Source organism: Danio aesculapii, chromosome 1 (assembly GCF_903798145.1).
Source record: "Danio aesculapii chromosome 1, fDanAes4.1, whole genome shotgun sequence".
Taxonomy (NCBI): Eukaryota; Metazoa; Chordata; class Actinopteri; order Cypriniformes; family Danionidae; genus Danio; species Danio aesculapii.
Window position 1 is genome coordinate 2,996,484 of NC_079435.1, and position 21,525 is coordinate 3,018,008.

Here is a 21,525-nt window from a genome sequence, read left to right on the forward strand (position 1 = left end):
CGTTAGCGTTTTGAGTGGATTACGGAGTGTTTTGTAACACAACTTTGAAAGGTGTGTGTTAAAGCTGTTATAATCTGTCAGATCAGTAGTTCAAGCGCGAGAGAAAAACAGTATCGTAAGCCATGTTTCTTTTCGTTCTGCTTAATCACGTGCCCCAAAAAAGATACTTAAAATAAACAAAACAATATGATGTCTTTTGACTGCTTTATTTATTGACTACATTACACAATACTTGGACTTTAACTTTCAGTATTTGAGTAGTAAATTTTGAAATTAATTATTTGCAATACTTGAGTACTAAAAATGTTGAATACTTTAGTACTTCCACTTAAGTATAGTGCTTAAAGAGCACTTCTACTTCTACTCATGTCACTTTTTTTGATAGAGTACTTCACTTAAGTCTGACTCTCTAGTACTTTATACATCTCTGCTTATAATGAATAACAATTTACTAACATGAATACTACATGTTTCTTATTATGAACTAATGATTAGTTGTTTAACCACCTTATTACATGTTAGAACAGGTAATTCAAGGCATACTTCATGCCAATGTTTAAGCAGCGGGAATGATACTGTCATCAAAAATGCTATCATTGCTGTTGTGTTGTTTTTGTCACAATGTCAACGTCTCAGAATGTAATGCAGTGTGTGAAAATGTGGAGAAATAAAGCAGTAATGTGAATGTAAGATTGACTCACAGTGAATGATGAGCAGAAAGATCAGATGAAGAGCAGGAGCCATTCTGAGCCACATCAGCATCAAATCTATCTAGAATCCAGCATTAATCATCACTTCTACACTCATCAACAGTAAATGTACATCACCCTAAACAGCTCTTAGTGTTAGGAAGATCTTTACACATCTGCAGATTATTAATGCACAACATCAGTGTGTGGAAATCAACTGATGACTGAGATCAACACCAGATATTTCTCATGTCAGAAATCATGTGTTATATGAGCTTCATCTACACTAATAATCAGTCAAATACCAGTGTGTTTGTCTTACCGTGTTGAAGAGCAGCGGATCAACAGAAACTGACTGTTTTAACAAACACTCTTCTTCCTTACGGTAACAGAGTTTCTGTGGTTAACACTGTTTAATCTGTCCCTCCTCTTAACTAAACATACCTGAGATGAAACTCTTTAAAGTTAATGATGTTTTAAGACAGTTGTTGTCCACTAAGATTGTATTTTATCTTTAAGTTTTGAATAAAAGTAATGAAAAATGGAGGGTAGTATTATTCTGACAGATAAAAGCAATATTTAGATGGCAGCTTTCCAATTTCTTAAAGTCTACTGTGTTTGAGCTGTTGATGCTAAATGTTGAAATGGCAGCTATTCCAGTAATACTGCTAGATTGAGTGTTAATTCATCATTTCAAAAGTGTTTGGGTGTTTCCCAGTCATGGGTTGCAGCTGGAGGAGCAGTCGCTGCTTAAAACATATGCTTGATAAGTTGGCGGTTCATTCTGCAGTGGCGACCCCTGATGAATAAAGGGACTAAGGTGAATGAAAATGAATGATTTAATGAATAAACAGAGCAGCTCTGAAATCCAGGGAGACGATGTTGAATTCTCCTTCTCTGTGAATTAAAATAAGGATTTATGAACACTGTGTAGCACACGTAAAACAGAACACAGCAAGTCTAATGTGGAGATTTGTTTATTCAATGGTCTCACAGGACTAAAATGTGCATAGTGTGTTTGTCCAAACCTGTATTTCAAGGATATTCAATTAGTTTGTCATGGGGCCTGTTCATGAAAAGCATCCCAAATGAGGGGCCAGAGACACATGAAGCCTTTAAGATTAATTAACTGTGACGAATTAAAGCGTAGTTAAAAGTGAAATAGGCTAATGGTTGCATCCCTAATAACAATATCAGCGCATTGATCAAAAGGCCTTTTCTACAAACATCTCCAAATGTTTTCAGTTGGTCGCACCACTCGCTTAATGTCAGGTGACTCGCGCAGCCTTCAACTGTCTGCAGCTCATGCTGTATTGAGAAGACACACGTTACGAAGTTACTCACTTCATAACTAGCAGCTGTTTTTCGACTGAACTAAATGTATTTTTGATGGTCACACTATTTGGAGGACTGGAACAAATTGCCTCGGGGGCCAAACTCGGCCTACGGGCCGCCAATGGAATAGCCCTGCGCCTACGGGCCGCCAATGGAATAACCCTGCTATATTTGAAGCAGAAGAGCTTGCAGAAGCTAACACACACACAATTTCAGAAATCTTCAAAATCCTCTCATTGGACATGGCCCTTGGCCCTTCAAAGTGGCCAGTTTTAAACACTCCGCTTTGGAAGACACTTCAATATGGCGGTTATGATTTAGTTTATGCTGGATTGCCCTTCAGAGGGTGATATATTCCAGTTGGAACACACGGCCTGTCTAGTGTTGACGCCTACAGTGTAAAGTTACAAACAAGTTAATTTGTTAACCTGTGTAACATGACTCTGTTCTGGATTTCCAAAGAGAGGAGCAGTCTTCAGTCCAGCAGTGGTTGATGAGTGTATTTACTAATGTGCCGATGAATAATAAGTAAAGATGCAGTTTAAATATTGATTTAGGTTCATGTGCAGACGCTCAGACGAGTTTATCTGTTTAATCACTGCATGAATGACAGAGGCTGACAACATGAATTATTCATACTCAAAAGGCTTTATTGGGATAATACATGTGATCAATTACATCAATAAAGCATTCTTAACTGATTACAGACACACACAAAACCTAAAAACAAAATCATGAAGCATTTAAAGCATTATCACACAACTGAGCAATCAAAATATGAATATTACTCACGATATGACATGTTAGAAATGAAGCTGAACACATTCAAATAACTGAAAGAAAAATACACGATAAAACCACATGAAGAATTCATTTAAACATCAGGAGCAGGAGATAGAGACCTCTGCTGGTGGAGTGAGGGTTTGCACAAAAACATATGAGACAGTCACTAATAAAACTGATCACTTACAGGAATAAAAGAAGCTGGAAATATTAAACATTTAAAGACAATAAAGCAATTCAGTGACTCATCACTAATGATAACTGTCAATCACCCGTGGCTCCACCCACACAGCTCAGGATTGGTTGTTTCTGGCTCTGTCTCTCTCTGCAGCCTCTTCCTGTAGATGTGAACAAACAATAAGATGAAGAAAGACTGAAGCTCAACCACATTAAACTCTTTGACGAGGCTCATCCAGTAATCAAACTGCTGCTGAGAGGGTTTATGAGAGGGAGATTGTCTCTTACTGGTGGATTGTGATGTTCAGAAGAGCTCTGAGGGTCAAGAGTGGAGTAGGAGTTTTCAGCAGGTCTGTGTTGAACGCTCTGTGTGAAAGACAGCGAGAGATCCATTAATCATCTGATCATCAGTGACCATTGTCTGACTTTGAGTTTCACTTACTGTGAGTGTGTTGTACAGGTCAGAGTTTGTGGACTGGAGATCCAGAGCTGCATATGTGTCTGAGATCTGGACAGAAAGAAGGACATTTTGGCTCTATTTTAATGATCTAAACTCATGATCTAAAGCACACGCCGCAGAAATTTAAAGGTTGAGTCAATCTACTAGCTATTTTATAGATGGGGGAAAAAGGTAAGTGCACCAAGCACATGGTCTAAAAGTGTTGTCCTTTTTCTTTTTGTGGCCTCAGATAATTAATACACAAGACCAACAAAGATCAGTGGGATTTACATTTATTCCTCAGAATTTAAGTTAGGAGACTTTGTTTGTATTTTTAACGAGGGCTGAAACCCTAACAAAATAAACCATACAAAAATAAATGCAATTACAGTGCTGAAATGTCTTCTCTGTTATCAACAAACTGTTTATCAGTCAAAAATAAAGATATCAGGTAATACAAAGTTCTTTTTGTCTTGTGTGCAAAAACAAATAAATGCAGACTGTGTCGCACTAATACTAGTAATAACTAGTAATAACTAGAACAAAAAAACGAAAACTAAAATGTAAAATAATTGTCGTTAACTAAAATAAAATTAAAAACGAGTTTTTCAAAAAACTAGAACTAACTGAAACTGTATTGTGTACATACAAAACTAACTGTAACTAATATTATAGCAAAAAACTCCTTCGTTTTCGTATTTGTAAATGTATTTACATTATACATCTTACTATAAGCCTTTTAGAAGTAAATATAATTATTGCTGCAGGTGTTTGACCCGTACGGCACTTCAGAGTCCATAATCCTGCTGCCATCAAGCCGTTTCTCCTCCAGTCAGTCCTCGCTGTTGCTACCGCGACAAAAACAAGTGGACATGACAGCAGCGCGGTGACGGCATTACAGGCACTTAAAACTATTATTTTAACACATTTGTGCTCCATAATGGGGTTTTTATTTCTGTATCGCGATCGCGAATGAATCTTTTTAACCGGATCTTCTAAGTGAACCGGTTGAACGAGTTGACCAAAACGAACTGAATCATTTGAAATGATTGGCGTCTCCAGTAAACACTTATGCACAAACTACCTACTTTTTAACAAGCCTAATACCCACCTCTGACTTGAAATAATCCAATATATACTCTTACTCAGTAGAGCAGCAACGTTAGCTACACTGAGATCAAATTTGAGAAGCGGTGAACCAATAATACAGTGCATGCGTGATTTAATGAACCAAACACAAACAGTAAGTTACATGACAGCCTGCTGTGACTGAACTAATCTTGAACAACAGCACCGCGGGTAAACCGAGGGTTTAAATGAGAGGATCTGGTGATTTCATAACAGATAATTGTAAGGGAGTTTAAATAAGCGAATCATGCTTCAGTTGGGTTGCAATCCCTGCTGAAAAACCCAGCTTAAACCAGCCTAGGCTGGTTGGCTGGTTTTAGCTGGTCGACCAGCCTGGTTTTAGAGGGGTTTTGGCCATTTCCAGGCTGGTTTCCAGCTATTTCCAGCCTGGTCTTAGCTGGTCAGGCTGGAAAATGACCAGCTAAATCCAGCTAAAACCAGCTTGACCAGCCTGGTTTAAGCTGGACATAGCTGGTCTAGGCTGGGCTCCCAGCCTGACTAGGCTGGTCAAGCTGGTTTTAGCTGGTCGTCTCCCAGCCTGACCAGCTAAGACCAGGCTGGAAATAGCTGGAAACCAGCCTGGAAATGGCCAAAACCCCTCTAAAACCAGCCTGGTCGACCAGCTAAAACCAGCCAACCAGCCTAGGCTGGTTTAAGCTGTATTTTTCAGCAGGGAAACTTTGCTGTAAGACATTTTTCCGATCATGGTGATGTTTTAACTGACTGAAATTAATATTGCTGACTACACAATTTTGGTATGTTGAGTCCTAACATCCGCGTTAAATATCTGTACTTCCCATCACTACTGTGTATCTAATCTCAGAGCAGCCTTCACACGTATTATACTTAAGGCTGCTATCTTGTGGGCTGTGTACTTGAATTTGAGGATGGGTATGGTATTGGTAGATGATAAAGTTCATGTGTCCTCTGATTACAGGTTTCAAAAAATGGATGGCTGAGTTTTTATTATACAATATTTATTTTGTTGATTTTGAATCTTGCACCTAACAAATATCATTATTTAGAAAAAAAAACTTTAAAAAACTTAACTAATACTGAAACTAATAAAAACTAAACTAAAACAAAGTCATTTCAAAATATAGAAAATAATAAAAACTAGTAAATCTACCTCTAAAACTAATTAAAACTAACTAAATTTGAAAACAAAAAGGCAAAACGAAATAAAAACTAAAACTAATGAAAAATCCAACACTATTATAACCTTGATACAGTAGTGGCAGTCTAAAAAGAAAACACAACATCTTAGAACTACATAAACAGTTAGATAATCCTATTAATTCTCAATATACATAAAACAAACATGTACATGCAGTTTAACTACTTGCAATGACACTCGTTCTCACAGACCAACGCAATCCTGCGTCAACATCCAACTGAATATCATATTTCACTCAAACAATGAAGGATCGCTCGCGCATACAGCAACGCACAGTTACCTCCTCATTGTTTTGCGGGAGCGCGCACGTTTGCGTACACATATGCGTGATGACGTCACCGGAGGTTTCTTAAAGGGTCCTGTCTTTATTTTCCTACACCCTTTTTCATCATTTTAATAAATATTTTACCCCCTATCAACCATCACCTGGTTACATTTTAATGAGCTATGGGTGTGTTGAGCATAATGGGCATTATAATGTTAAGAGTCTTGTCTCCTCATCTCATTCCCTATATTATCGCGCTATGGTAGATTCGCTATTAGGTTGGCAGACTTTCTAAACAGAAAAACTGAACGCTTCACTATTGAGGAAACAGATCTGCTGGTGTGCAATGGTAAAGACCATCTACAGAATGAGCCAGATTCACCAAAGCCTTCTGAGGTAAAGACAGGAGGAGGTCGCGGTTTCTATATTTATGTGGACAATAATAAACTTTTACATTTTAATTGTTTATTTTTTTCATATTTAAAGTTGTTCATGTGCTGCTGTGCATCCCTGTGTGTGTAATAAGCAATAATGTATGCATGCTGTGAACCCGCCTATTGGTGCACATATTTTATGCTCAGCTGTAGGAAACATGCAGGACAACACAGTAAATAGTTAAGATCATCTCACCGCAGACTCTTTCACTGCAGATCTTCTGCTCTTCCTTTTAGAAAGACTGTCAGCAGAAAGATGAAAATGTATTTTACTTAAATGTATGCTAAATTACATAGAGAACAACGCATTCATGCAACAATCGTTTTTTCTCACCAGATATAGAGCACAGCAAGGAGAGCCGCTGATCCTCCACCCAGAAAAACACCAATGGCAAATTCTGGAGACCAGAGGATAAATCCGACTGCCGAAACACAAAAGAAACTCCAGCTGTTCATTATGAATAGATAAATAGTCTCAATAGGAACACAAAATATATATGGTCTAAGTGCTTATACATGTAGGACATGATTAATAAGCTCACATTGGACATTTAAAGTCACAGGATCAGAGTATTTCTCTCCAAGGTCATTTCTGGCTTTACACTTGTATTCTCCACCGTCATCAGAGCTGATCTTGGAGATGTTGAAGATTCTTCCAGATCCTACAAATGTTTCTCCTTTAAACCAGCTGAAGTTCAGAGCAGGAGGGTTTGAGTCACTGCTGCAGCTCAGAGTCACTGAATCCTTAGACATTATTACACAACATGGACTCACAGATATCAATGTCTTTTTTGGAGCATCTAGAAGAAATCAACATTAATTTTGAAAATGGATTACAAAAACTTTATGTTTTGATATTTAAAGTTGTTTTCACAAGTATCAGTTATTAATTCTTATTTATTAGATAACCTTTACATTTTAATTTTTATTTTACTGCTAACATTTTTTTACTAAACTACAGTGGTCACTGTAAGGAATACATATGATTAGAATAATTGTTTCTTTTTATTAATTACAAAAGATGTCTAAGTACCTAAAATGACTAGCATAAATTAAAAGGGTACTAGTATTTAACAGACAAGTACTAAGTACCAGAGACTACTTAATTAGTGTCTAATGATTGTTAAAATGCCTTGCCAGACTCACACATGACATTAAGATAGACCTCGGGTGATGTGAGTGTGTGCCCATGTACACCACATCTATATCTGCCTGCATCTTCTCCTCTGACTGGATCCAGGATGAGTTCATTTCCAATATTTCCTTTAGTCAATGTGTGTGAGTTTCTGTACCAGATGAATGTTGGTGTGTCAGTCAGTTTACAGCTGCTTTTACATGTCAGACGGACTGAATCTCCCTCTGTCACTCTCTCAGGAGACTCCAGCTGAAGATCTGAACACAACACACACATTATATCTAGTGCTGCTCTCATACACTGATGATTATTCTACATGATGACCACAAGAAGAGTGAAACCTCAGGAGAGTCACCTGTGACAGAGAGATGCACTCCTGGAATGCCTGTCCAACTGGAACTTTTGTTAGTAGTAAATCTGAAATAATATTCGCGGTTATCTTTCTCTGTCACATGACTCAGTCTGACGGTGCAGTTCTGCTGATTATCTCCCAGATACTGAAGCCTCTGACTGTACTCACGGTCCTCAAACAGACTTGGATACTCATCACCATTTCTTACAGGGTGTTTGGTCCAGAACCCTTTCTCGATCTGATGTCCAGTAGGGTATTTATAGCTACAGGCTATTATCACTGCTGAGTTCTTTAGCGTACAGATGTGTGAAGGAGTGTATATCACTCCCCAATCAGCAGCTGAAACCACTGAAACACAGAAATCATGCTGAAAATGTTGTTTTATCAGCAATATAACAGCAAAAACAGAATAATAAAGGTGTGAATGATGTTAATGAAAGGTGTTGCAGAAAAGCAGAAATGAACACAGACAGACGTGAGAAAACACACTGCACTATCAGTAATGCAACAAATGACCAAAAAGGTGTTTTCCAGATGATAAAGATATTTTTATGTTCATCAAAAAACAGTAATAATGGAAATAAAATACAAGATATACACAGAAACCTGCTGAATGATGTCTGGATGTGGGGTGTGTGTAAATGCGGAGGAATAAAGCAGTAATGTGAATGTAAGATTGACTCACTGTGAATGATGAGCAGAAAGATCAGATGAAGAGCAGGAGCCATTCTGAGCCACATCAGCATCAAATCTATCTAGAATCCAGCATTAATCATCACTTCTACACTCATCAACAGTAAATGTACATCACCCTAAACAGCTCTAGTGTTAGGAAGATCTTTACACATCTGCAGATTATTAATGCACAACATCAGGTGTGGAAATCAACTGATGACTGAGATCAACACCAGATATTTCTCATGTCAGAAATCATGTGTTATATGAGCTTCATCTACACTAATAATCAGTCAAATACCAGTGTGTTTGTCTTACCGTGTTGAAGAGCAGCGGATCAACAGCGACTGATGGACTGAGCGTGAGATCAGATGCTCTTTAGCTTTACTGGCTTTAGTTAGCTGTGGTTAGCACTGTTTTTAAACAGTTGCGGAACCATCAGTGTTCCTCCATCAGCAAAAAACAACCCTACAAGTGACCAAAGATGAATGTGTTTTTACTTGAAGTGAATTTAAAGACTGCAGGACTGAAGCGAGACACTTTATTTCACACTTATTGGCGTTTCTGCTGACAGAAAAGGATAGATGTTGATCTTCAGTTGATGCACATCAGTGTTTCTACAGTATCAGCAGCAGGAGATGGAGACCTCTGCTGGTAGATACAGGGTTTGCACAACTTACAGGAATTAATTTGTGTCATGAGTTGAACAGTTTAATCACTGTGTGAATGTCAAGAGGCTGACAACATCAATTATTCATACTCCGTTAGTATTATTACCATGGTAACTTATTGTTACCAGTACTTTGCCAGAGATACACATTACACACCATTCAGAATAAAATCATGACCAGAGGTGTTTAAATCAATGCCAATTTTTACAGAAAAAACAAGTGAACACACTCATATAACTTCAAGCTCAATACAAGATAAAACCACATAAACATTTCTATCAGTAGCAGGAGATAGAGACCTCTGCTGGTGGAGTGAGGGTTTACACAAACAAATATGAGACCGTCACTAATAAAACTGATCACTTACAGGAACACAGAAGACAGATTAACAGAAGGTGGAAAATATTAAACACTTTAAGACTATAAAGCAATTCAGTGACTCATCACTAATGATCCCTGTCAATCACCCGTGGCTCCGCCCTCACAGCTCAGGATTTGTTCTTTCTGGCTCCGCCTCTCACTGCAGCCTCTTCTTGTTGATCTGAACAAACAATAAGATGAAGAAAAACTGAAGCTCAACCACATTAAACTCTTTGACGAGGCTCATCCAGTAATCAAACTGCTGCTGAGAGGGTTTATGGCTGATATTGTCTCTTACTGGTGGATTGTGATGTTCAGAAGAGCTCTGAGGATCAAGAGTGGAGCAGGAGTTTTCAGCAGGTCTGTGGTGAACGCTCTGTGTGAAAGACAGCGAGAGATCCATCAATCATCTGATCATCAGTGACCATTGTCTGACTTTGAGTTTCACTTACTGTGAGTGTGTCGTACAGGTCAGAGGTCGCGGACTGGAGATCCAGACCTGCATATGTGTCTGGACATCTGGAGATCTGGACAGAGTGGCTCTATTTTAATGATCTAAACTCATGAGCTAAAGCACGCGGCATAGGAGCTCTTAGGGAGTGTCTGAGTGTACTTTTGCTATTTTGAGGATGGGAAAAACAGCCAGTGCACCCAATACGGTCTAAAAAAAATGATCCTTTTCAAATATGAAGATGTTCATGTGTGGCTGTGCATCCCTTTGTGTGTAATAAGCAACATGTATGCACATTTTGCACTTAAATATCACTAATGTGCTCTTTAAATAAAAGAAAAACTGTGCCATTAACTTTAACTCTCACCACAGACTCTTTCACTGCAGATCTTCTGTTCCTCCTTTTAGAAAGACTGTCAGAAGAAAGATAAAACTGCATTTTACTTAAATCTAAGGTAAATAAAGTACTGTGCATGCTATTACTGCAGTTTTATATGGTTTGCAGTTTTTACTGAGCTCACCTTGCAAACAGGATAATGATGATGATCATTAATAATCCTCCAGATGTCGCTGTGATGATGATGATGTTTCTCTCAGCATGTTGTTGAACTGAAAGATGAAGCAGATCATGATTAACTCTCCAGACTGATGAAGTTACAGGAGTGTGATGATAAATGCTTCACCAGTGACAGTGACGGCGTCTGATCTCTGAGCTCCATGTGGATTGTGAGCCTCACAGTAGAAGCGTCCACTCTGTACTGCACTGAAACTCTGTCCAGATCCAACAGCTGAGCTTTGATTCTCCTTAAACCAGCTGAAGTTCAGAGCAGGAGGGTTTGCGTCACTGATGCACATCAGACTCACTGAATCAAACCAAAGCTGACCAGAATCAGTGCCAGAGACTGAGATGTTCCTGGGAGGATCTGAAACAGAAAAACACTGATATCAATAACATTTTCAATAAATATGGCATAAAAGTGAAAATTAAGGATTTTATGTATCAGTTGCTGAACCATCTTAAACGCACATTGGACATCTAAAGTCACAGGATCAGAGTATTTCTCTCCATGGTCATTTCTGGCTCTGCACTTGAATTTTTTACTATCATCAGAGCTGATTTTGGAGATGCTGAAGATTCTTCCAGATCCTACAGATGTTTTTCCTTTAAACCAGCTGATTTCTGCAGGAGGGTTTGAGTCACTGCTGCAGTTCAGAGTCACTGAATCTCCAGATATTATTACAGCAGATCCACAGATGGAGATCACAGGAGTATCTGGAGCATCTGCAGGAGAAACATGTAAAAACAACCCTATAAAATTTTGAATATAAAATGTGTATTGCATACAGCGTACTAACAGTGTTATGATCTAGCATTTGCAGATCACTGGAGAACTCCACATATGCCACTTAACTACATTACTTTTCCCATCAGATCCCTCACTCACACACCAGTCCCAGTTCTGTCCCTGATTACACATGCAGCTAAAGCTTTTGAAGACTAATGATTTGGACTATAAACACAGTACACACACATCAGGGCTGAGTTTTGTTTTCTTTGTTAGCATTATAAAGCATTTTCCTTGTCTTGTTCTAATGAGTTTTTTGGCACACCGGCAGCTAGCTCTCTGCAACTCTCACATGGTTGCTCGCTGAAGCTAAGCAGGGCTGCAACCGGTCAGTACCTGGATGGGAGACGACATGGGAAAGCTATGTTGCTGCCGGAAGTGGTGTTAGTGAGGCCAGCAGGGGGCGTTCAACCTGCGGTCTGTTTGGGTCCTAATGCCTTAGTATAATGATGAGGACTCTATACTGCAGAGTGAGCATCGTCTTTCGGATGAGACGTTAAACCGAGGTCCTGACTCTTTGGGGTCATTAAAAATCCCAGCATGTCCTTCAAAAAAAAAAAAAAAAAAAGTAGGCGTTTAACCCCATCATCCTGGCCAAATTTGCTCACTGGTCTCTGTCCATCATGGCCTCTTAACCATATCATAATTGGCTTCATCACTCCTCCTCTCTACCAATCAGCTGGTGTGTGGTATGCTGTCTGGTGCAATATGGCTGCCGTCGCATCATCTAGGTGGACGCTACCAAAGACTATAGAATGTTACATGTCACTCGTATACTTTTGAATGAGGAAAAGTGTAACTGTCAATATGGTGAATGAAGCCCCGCCTTTTAGTACAGGAGCCAATCAGCAATCGCTATATGGCGGATAAATCGCGGCTTCTAATATGAGAACCCATCAACGATCGCTACAGACTGACATTTCTCCGGGGGAGGGGATTGGACCAGATGTGAATTTCTGCAGATTTTGTGACAAACATTTAGAAATGAAACTAAAGAGACACTTGTTGCTTAATGTAATAGTTGTTTCCTAATATGACTATTAATCGTAAGCTTGGCAAGCAATTTTGGAGAATTTGATGTTTCCCCATTCAAATAGAATGCCTACTGCCCGAGAGGTGTTTCAAAGATGGCTGCCGAGTGAAAAGACTTGCCTTAAAGGGATTTTGATGCTGCACACTGGTGGTGGATGAGGAGATTCCCCTATTGTGTAAAGCGCTTTGAGTGTCTAGACAAGCGCTGTATAAATTTAAGGAATTATTATTTTGATCCTATTTTGTTTCTTGTTTATGATGTTTCGCCACCTGTCCTGAACATTCGCTTGTTTTTCGAACCATAATTTTGGATTACCTATATATGCTCCAGTTTGTACCTCATTGGACAATTGGCTGCTGTCAGACTAATCTTTAATAAACTGCATGTGGATCCAACCCCTGTTATCACCCCGACCCTAAGTTACAGAAGACTATATGGATCTAGCAGTACAGATTATTTGTTTCCGTCAGGAGGACTGGTCGATTGAGGAATATGTGAAGGACTTGATACGGGTAGCCAATTGAGTGAACTATGTTTAAACATCTTTTACAAGGGTGGGCTGTCTGAGGCATTCTATACACCATGCTGTTGCACAAACCTCATGAATCCCACGAATGGTCAGAGCCACCACCTGAGTCCCACAAAGTTGAGTGCGTGAGCTTCAAGAGTGGTCGTTGCTGCCACCAGAGCTACAGATTATTAATACAGATGCAAGATAAGCTACGGATGCAAGAGCTGTAGATGCAGCTGCCTGATCTACTAATACCTCCTAACCCAGAGCCTCCTCACCCACTGGGGTTGTCTGAACCACCAGTGCCTCCTGAATCAGAGCCTCCTCATCCACTGGGGTTGTCTGACCCACCAGTGCCTCCTGACCAGAGGCCCTGCTTCAGCTCTACGCTCCAGGCTCACCTCCAATGCATGGACCTGGCACTCTGTCCCTCCCCCTGTTTCGCCTCACCTCCCTCCTGGACTGTATTTAGACAGTCTGGAAGCTGCTTCTAGAGGGGGGCTCTGTTACGATTACCAGCGATCTTGCCTTTGCAGAAATACATATGCCACATAACTGAACTACTTATCCCATCATTCCCCTCACTCACACACTAGATCCAGTTCTGTCCTTGATTACACACGCAGCTGAAGCTTGTGAGGACTAATTACTTGGACTATTAACACACTTGAACAATCATAACACATAGACCATGAGAACACATTGTCTGAGGACCCTGAGGAATCATAAGCATGCCATCTGAGGAATCTAAGCATGCATGGCAACATTTTTCATAGCAATTGGTACAGTAGCACTATTGGACAAGTGAGTATTTTAACTTTTACGGATCAACTATTTTTATATCTATTGTAACTCTGATTGTTTTAAAAATGGTAAATACTTAAAGATAAATAAAGGATGAAAACTACATCTGACATCAAGATAAACAGCAGGAGAGATGTACTTGTGTTTCTGCACACCACAGCTATAGTTGCCTGCTTCTTTTCTACTGACTGAATTGAAGATGAGCTTGTTTCCAATAATCACTTTCATTAATCTCTCCGAGTTTCTGTACCAGATGAATGTTGGTGTGTCAGTCAGTTTACAGCTGCTTTTACATGTCAGACGGACTGAATCTCCCTCTGTCACTCTCTCAGGAGACTCCAGCTGAAGATCTGAACACAACACACACATTATATCTAGTGCTTCTCTCATACACTGATTATTATTCTACATAATGACCACAAGAAGAGAGAAACCTTAGAAGAGTCACCTGTGACAGAGAGACGCACTCCAGATTTACCAATCCATTTACGTTTTGCTTTATTAGTAGCGATTCTGAAATAATAGTCATGTTCATCTTTCTTTGTCACATGACTCAGTCTGACGGTGCAGTTCTGCTGTTTATCTCCCAGATACTGAAGCCTCTGACTGTATTCAGGGTCCTCAGACAGATCTGGAGGCTCTACACCTTTTAAAGGGTCTTTGGTCCAGAACACTTTCCTTATCTGTCCAGTAAAGTGTTTAAAAATACAGCTCATTGTCACTGATGAGTCTTTTAGTGCACAGATGTGTGAAGATCTGTATTTCACAATCCAATCAGCACTAGAAACCCCTGAAACGGAAATAATCATGCTGAAAATGTTGTTTTGTCAGTTACAACAAACCATAAAACATTTTCAATACATGGGCAATTCTTCAACTACAGGCACTTTTAGCACATTTAAACTTATGCCTAGCCTCATAAGTTTATAAAATTTGTCTTGTTTTAAGATCTGTAAGAGGACAAACTTAGATATGAAGAGAAATTGTACAAATTTAAAACATTTTCCATCGTGAACTGAAATGTCATTTCCACCACATCTCAATATGCAGCTTTTATTTCAAAATGAAATAAATTACAGCAGTCAAACATTGTCCAAGATCATTTTTGTATCTAGTTTAACCAATATTTCCACAATATATATAATAATTATACATTTGTCAATTAAATAAATTAGTCCATTAGGACCAAATGCTGAATTGTACACCTGCCACACTTTAAAATGTAATATTAATTTGGTTAAGAGCTTATTAGAAAAAAAACTGAATCTGTATATTGAATAGAGCATTAACTCATGAATTGTAAATACACTTTTAATGTGTGATAAGAACTTAAAAAAAAAAAATGTAAAAAAAATGTGTGTGCTGATGGAAATGACAGGGCGGTGGTGGAAATGACAATGAATCAGTGTTAATGTAGAAAACATTAGATATTTATTAGAAAAAATATTAAACAATCTCTTAAACTCACACTTATTAAACTAAATTTACTAATCATAACCACACATTTTTTGCATGTGTAAAGCTGAAATTTATCTAAAAACAAACTGATTTGTGCAACGCAGTGGCGCAGTAGGTAGTGCTGTCACCTCACAGTAAGAAGGTTGCTGGTTCGAGCCCCGGATGGGTCAGTTGGCATTTCTGTTTGGAGTTTGCATGTTCTCCCTGCATTCGTGTGGGTTTCCATTCTTTTTGCAGAATAGTGTTCAGGGTCACTACGTGATGCAGCTGGAGGAAAACATTTCCTGACTCATTCCCTCACAATACCCCATAGTGCTCAATAATATTTGGATCTAGTGACTGTGCAGGCCATGGGAGATGCTCAGCTTCACTTTCATGTTCATCAACCACTCTGTCACCAGTCTTGTTGTGTGTATTGGTGCATAATAATCTTGATACACACCACCGCCTTCAGGATGCCAATGTTGAACCACTGTGTGCACATGGTCCTTCAGAATGCGTTGGTAGTCATTGGCAGTGATGCTCCATCTAGCACCAGTATTGGGCTTAGGGAATGCCATGATATTGCAGCCCAAACCATCACTGATTCCCCCCATGTTTTACTCTGGGCATCAATAGTCTTGGTAGGATGCTTCTTGGGGCTCCACACCAGAACTCTACCGGATGTGATAAATGCAGTGAAGGTGGGTCTCGTCAGAGACCAAATATGTTTAACATTATCCACAGCACAAGATTTTTGGCTGCTGCATCATTGAAAGAGGCATTTGGCATTGGCACGAGTGAGCAGTTGGCCATGTAAATTGCCCCTTTGGAGGTCCCGACCAACAGTTTTGGTGGAACATTTGAGGAGCACATTTAATTCTGCAGCGAGTTGAGCAGATGTGGTTTTATGTTTTTTGGATACAATCGGTGTACGGACCCGGACATCCCTTTCAAACAGTTTCCTCTTCCATTCATAGTTACTTTGGTTGGATGTGGTTCTTCTTGGTGGTTTGCTGACATTACTCTGGATACTGTCCCTCTTGATACATTTGCTGTCTTGGTCACAGATGTGCCAGCGAGACACACACCAACAAGTTTATCTTCTTTGGAACTCTGATATGTCATCATTTGACAATGTTGTGTGCATTGCAATATTTTTAGCAAAACTGTGCTTTTACTCTGCAAATCAGACCTTCACACTGCTCTTTCTGGTGGTATGTGAAATCAATGAAGATTGGCCACCAGCTGCTCAAATTTAGACATGAAACCTCTAACACTAAATTGGCCAGTGTTTCATTGTCATTGTTCAACCCCTGTACTTTTGCAATCCACATTAATTGTGTCTTGAAACCATAAATGTCATTTCCACCACATCCTGCCCACCGTGCTTCACTGATTAGCTTTGAATTGATGCTGGCCTTTCATGTATACAAAATACACTTATCATTTATTTTTTTTAAATGCCTTTGAAGGTACAGCATATTTGGAAATGACGTAAAATTGGGATTAAGACAAATATTTGGATTACTCATGTCTATATAAACGTAGTCAGTGTGAATGATGTCATTGATGTGTTGCGGAACAGCAGACAGACGTGAGAAAACAGAGCGGATATGGAGAACATCCTGCACTATTAATAATGCAACAAATGACAAAAGTGTTTTCCATATGATACATGTTTTCACATTCACCAAAAAAAACAGTAATATATATATATATATATATATATATATATATATATATATATATATATACCACACACACACCTATATACATACACATATATACATATACACATATACACACACATATATACATATACCACATATACACACACAGTTGAAGTCAGAATTATTAGCCCCCCTTTGAATTCTTTTTTTTTTTTTAAATAATTCACAAATGATGTTTAACAGAGCAAGGGAAATTTTCACAGTATGTCTGATAATATTTTTTTCTTTTGGAGAAAGTCTTATTTGTTTTATTTCGGCTAGAATTAAAGCATTTTTTTATTTTTTAGAAACCATTTTTAAGGACAAAATTAAGCTATATATATATATATATATATATATATATATATATATATATATATATTTATTTATATATATATTTGATAGTCTACAGAACAAACCATCATTATACAATAACTTGCCTAATTACCCTAACCTGCCTAGTTAACCTAATTAACCTAGTTAAGCCTTTAAATGTCACTTTAAGCTGTATAGAAGTGTCTTAAAATATCTAGTAAATTATTATTTACTGTCATCATGACAACGATAAAATAAATCAGTTATTAGAGATGAGTTATTAAAACTTTTGTCTTTAAGTGTGTTGAAAAAACTCTTTTAAACAGAAATCGGGGAAAAAATAAACAGGAGGGCTAATAATTCAGGGGGGCTAATAATTCTGACGTAAACTGTATGTATGTATATATATATATATATATATATATATATATATATATATATATATATATATATATATATATATATATAATATATATATAATATATGTGTGTATATGTATGTATATGTGTATATATATATATATATATATATATATATATATATATATATATATATATATATATATATATATATATATATAATATATATATATATATATATATATATATATATATATATGTGTATATGTATATATATGTATATATATAAAAAAATATATATATATATATATATATATATATATATATATATATATATATATATATACACACACATACATACAAAATTGCATACATACAAAACTGCATGGCCTAACTTCCTGTGTCAATACTTCAACAAGACACAGGAAACGGCTGAATATTGTCTGATTGTGGAGTGTGTGTAAATGCAGAAATAAAGCAGTAATGTGAATGTAAGATTGACTCACTGTGAATGATGAGCAGAAAGATCAGATGAAGAGCAGGAGCCATTCTGAGCCACATCAGCATCAAATCTATCTAGAATCCAGCATTAATCATCACTTCTACACTCATCAACAGTAAATGTACATCACCCTAAACAGCTCTTAGTGTTAGGAAGATCTTTACACATCTGCAGATTATTAATGCACAACATCAGTGTGTGGAAATCAACTGATGACTGAGATCAACACCAGATATTTCTCATGTCAGAAATCATGTGTTATATGAGCTTCATCTACACTAATAATCAGTCAAATACCAGTGTGTTTGTCTTACCGTGTTGAAGACCAGCGGATCAACAGCGACTGATGGACTGACTGTTTTAACACATGCACTTCTCCTTTACGTTGAAAGAGCTTCTGTGGTCAACACAGTTTAATATCTGTCCCTCCTCGTATCTTATTGAGAATTTCACTCTCAGTATTAAATGTTTGCTGTTCTTCTGTCTATCTATCGCCTACTGCTGGTCATGCTGGAGCTTTATGTCTAGCAACGCCCCCTGTACCACACTGTTGCAAGTTTAATGACGTACAAAACAGAATGCCTCAATAATCTTATCTGCCCGTTTACATGATAGTCGCATTGTCACATATCCGATTTACATCTGATTTATTTCCACATATGAAGGAGGCCTGAAACAGATCTTGGAATATAATATTTTTGTATTTACACGGTCATAGAACAGATCTGAGTCACATATGAGCAAAATATCGGAATTGGGTCACATTTAACTGGCAGTGTAAACAGGTTCAGATTCAGAAAGAAGTTCACAGACACTCTGATGGCAGAAAAGCACACACAGCTTTATTTATATTCAAAATATTAAAGGAAAAAGTCCAGAAAATACAATTCCTATTATGCAGTATAATGTATTTAAGGTATCTATTGGTGTATATAAGAGCAAGTACAGAAAAAATGCACCTAAAAGAGTTAGGGACTGACATACATGTAATGAACATACACATTTACTGTAGCATTATCATTTCTGAGTGAGATGCTAATGGTCTAATTCATTCAATGATCTATGCTAAGCTAAGCTAAAAGAGCTCTGCCAGACCCAGAGATCGGCTTAAGACCAAGAGATGTTTGTGGATCTTTCATCTGATGCTGCTGTAGATCACTGAGATTTGCGCCGTTTCATCGTTTGATTGGCTAAAAAAAACAACAACAACAAAAAACAACAACAACAACAACACAAAAACACCACAACAATATTACAGGTCAAATAATCAGTTCTGGGTCGAGGAACATTCTAAGGTTAAAAAAAGGCTCCTCTAGAGTTAAATCAGTAAAATGAGGTGCCGGATCAGGTTTCAGAGGTGCCAGATCCAGATCCGGCATGTTCCACCACAAATTAAGCCCTGAGTTAAACAGTTAAGTTTTACCATTTTTAATTCATTCAGCTTATCTCCAGGTCTGGCGGAGCATTTTTAGCTTAGTGTGATGGGTGGCAGATGAAGGAAGACCACCAGTAGAATAGAAATTACACCAATTTACCCAACTACGCCACTTTGGGAATTTCACCCAAAGAATTATAACACACGCACCACCGATAAAGGCATTCACAAGTTCACCCCACCAATTAGAGTCAGAGACATTGGCACAGTACAAAAATAATTTCTTTATTGACAAGTCTTGATAAAAGCACGATTAAAAAAATATTGCAACATGAACACAGTAGCTGGTAAACCATAAATTGTGCCCAAGGGCCAGAGCTCACCAGCCAGGGAAGGTGGCCAGACTGCACTTCCTGTAAGTAAAAACACTGCACTCCACTGTGTAAAGGGCACACGCGCACAAACAACCACACACACACAGTGATCACTACACACTGTGAGAAAAATCCTAAAATCACCAGTTCAAACCAATGCCCTGCAATCACAACAAACAAAACTCACAATTTACACAAGAAATAAAAAAAAAATAAATAAATTATATATATATATATATATATATATATATATATCTATATATATATTATATATATATATATATATATATATATATATATATATAAGAATTTACAATGAAAACAATTCAATTAAATCCCACCTTAAACAATAAAGAGAAAACCAGCATAAAGTTTAATCTTAAGCCAAAAGAATAAAAGAAAATAAACCAAAAATCAATAGACTAAACCAAATTTAAGTAAGAAGAAAATACAGAGCCCCAGTAGACCTTCACAAAAAGGTACAAAAATGTATGAAACACCAGATCTCATAAATCAAAACAAGCTGGATGAATAAACAAAATAACGGAAATAAATAAATCCAGCCAAAACAAATAAACCAAAATATAAAAGGATTTTACCTTATAAAAATGTATACAATCAAAACGAATCAAATAGGAGAAATGGGACTCAAACACAAGCAATAATGAATAAATAAACCAACAAAAATAGAGTTAGTCAAATAAACAATCCTTGTGTAAACCAAATAAACCCAAACACAAGGACAGCACTGCAAACGGGACAGCACTGCAGCCGCAAATAAACGCGGAGCACCCGAGAGGATCTCACTGTACAGAATGCCACCCAACCTTTAAACAAAGAAATACAATCATTGTAAATTATAATCACCTTACTACATCATCGCATTAACTACAACTTTAAACTACTGAGACAATGCTTTCTTACCTTTTCCAGTCTCTACACTCACTTTAGCCTTGGCAATTACAGCAAAACACTTTGAGCAAAGCAATATCCAACCCGATTAGTCTTTCAAGTGCCCTCGGCAGGTTTGGAAAGTGACGGAAGCACGTTCACGGCACCGCAGCCCATCAAGTGACGCATTCCAAAGTAGCCAGTGTTTCCTCTTTTTACAGCCCAAATGCTATTTGTTCATATGGCAGAAACAAAGACCCACTAATCGATGCAATGACCAATTATCTCTCCTGCCACATTAGCTTAGCATAGATCAAAAAACCAGTGTAAAAGTGTTAGCTTAGCATAAATTATTGAATTGGATTAGATCATTAGCATCTTAAAAATTACCAAAGAGTTTTGATAGTTATTCTGTTTAAAAGCTTGAATCTTTTGTAGCTACATCCCCTGCTGAAAAAATCCAGCTTAAACCACCCTGAGCTGGTTAGCTGGTTTAGCTGGTCGACCAGCCTGGTTTTAGAGGGGTTTTGGGCCCTTTCCAGGCTGGTTCCACCATTTCCAGCCTGGTCTTAGCTGGTCAGGCTGGGTGATGCCCAACTAAAACCAGCTTGACCAGCCTAACCAGGCTGGGAGCCCAGTCAAAGCCAGCTATGTCCAGCTTAAACCAGGCTGGTCAGGCTAGTTTTAGCTAGATTTAGCTGGTCATTTCCAGCCTGACCAGCTAAGACCAAGCTGAAACCCCTCTAAAAACCAGGCTGGTCAACCAGCTAAAAACCAGCCTAGGCTGGTTTTAAG

General features: G+C 38.0%; 1 protein-coding gene and 1 long non-coding RNA gene across 2 annotated transcripts; both read right to left on the reverse strand.

The window, feature by feature from the left end:
• Positions 1–3,215: 3,215 nt before the first annotated feature.
• On the reverse strand, positions 3,216–18,294 carry LOC130221612 (B-cell receptor CD22-like). Its single transcript, XM_056454196.1, has 11 exons — positions 18,095–18,294; positions 14,214–14,555; positions 13,870–14,115; positions 11,099–11,353; positions 10,755–10,994; positions 8,402–8,407; positions 6,970–7,227; positions 6,762–6,849; positions 6,624–6,669; positions 3,427–3,492; positions 3,216–3,350 (listed from the first exon to the last, which is right to left on the reverse strand). Exons 1-11 carry the CDS (start codon positions 18,153–18,155, stop codon positions 3,216–3,218), a joined length of 1,743 nt encoding a protein of 580 aa, XP_056310171.1. The 5' UTR covers positions 18,156–18,294.
• On the reverse strand, positions 9,715–10,148 carry LOC130230214 (uncharacterized). The gene is made up of 3 exons (XR_008837933.1): positions 10,073–10,148; positions 9,919–9,996; positions 9,715–9,801 (listed from the first exon to the last, which is right to left on the reverse strand). It is a non-coding gene; the product is annotated as an uncharacterized LOC130230214 (long non-coding RNA).
• Positions 18,295–21,525: the final 3,231 nt, after the last annotated feature.

Coding starts and splice junctions, on each gene's coding strand:
- LOC130221612 (XM_056454196.1), bottom strand. CDS start 18,155: ATGCTGATGTGGCTCAGAATGGCTCCTGCTCTTCATCTGATCTTTCTG. Junction 6,850..6,969: donor TGTGACTTTAAATGTCCAAT/GTGAGCTTATTA, acceptor GTGTTTCGGCAG/TCGGATTTATCCTCTGGTCT. Junction 3,351..3,426: donor ACCTGTACAACACACTCACA/GTAAGTGAAACT, acceptor TCTTTCACACAG/AGCGTTCAACACAGACCTGC.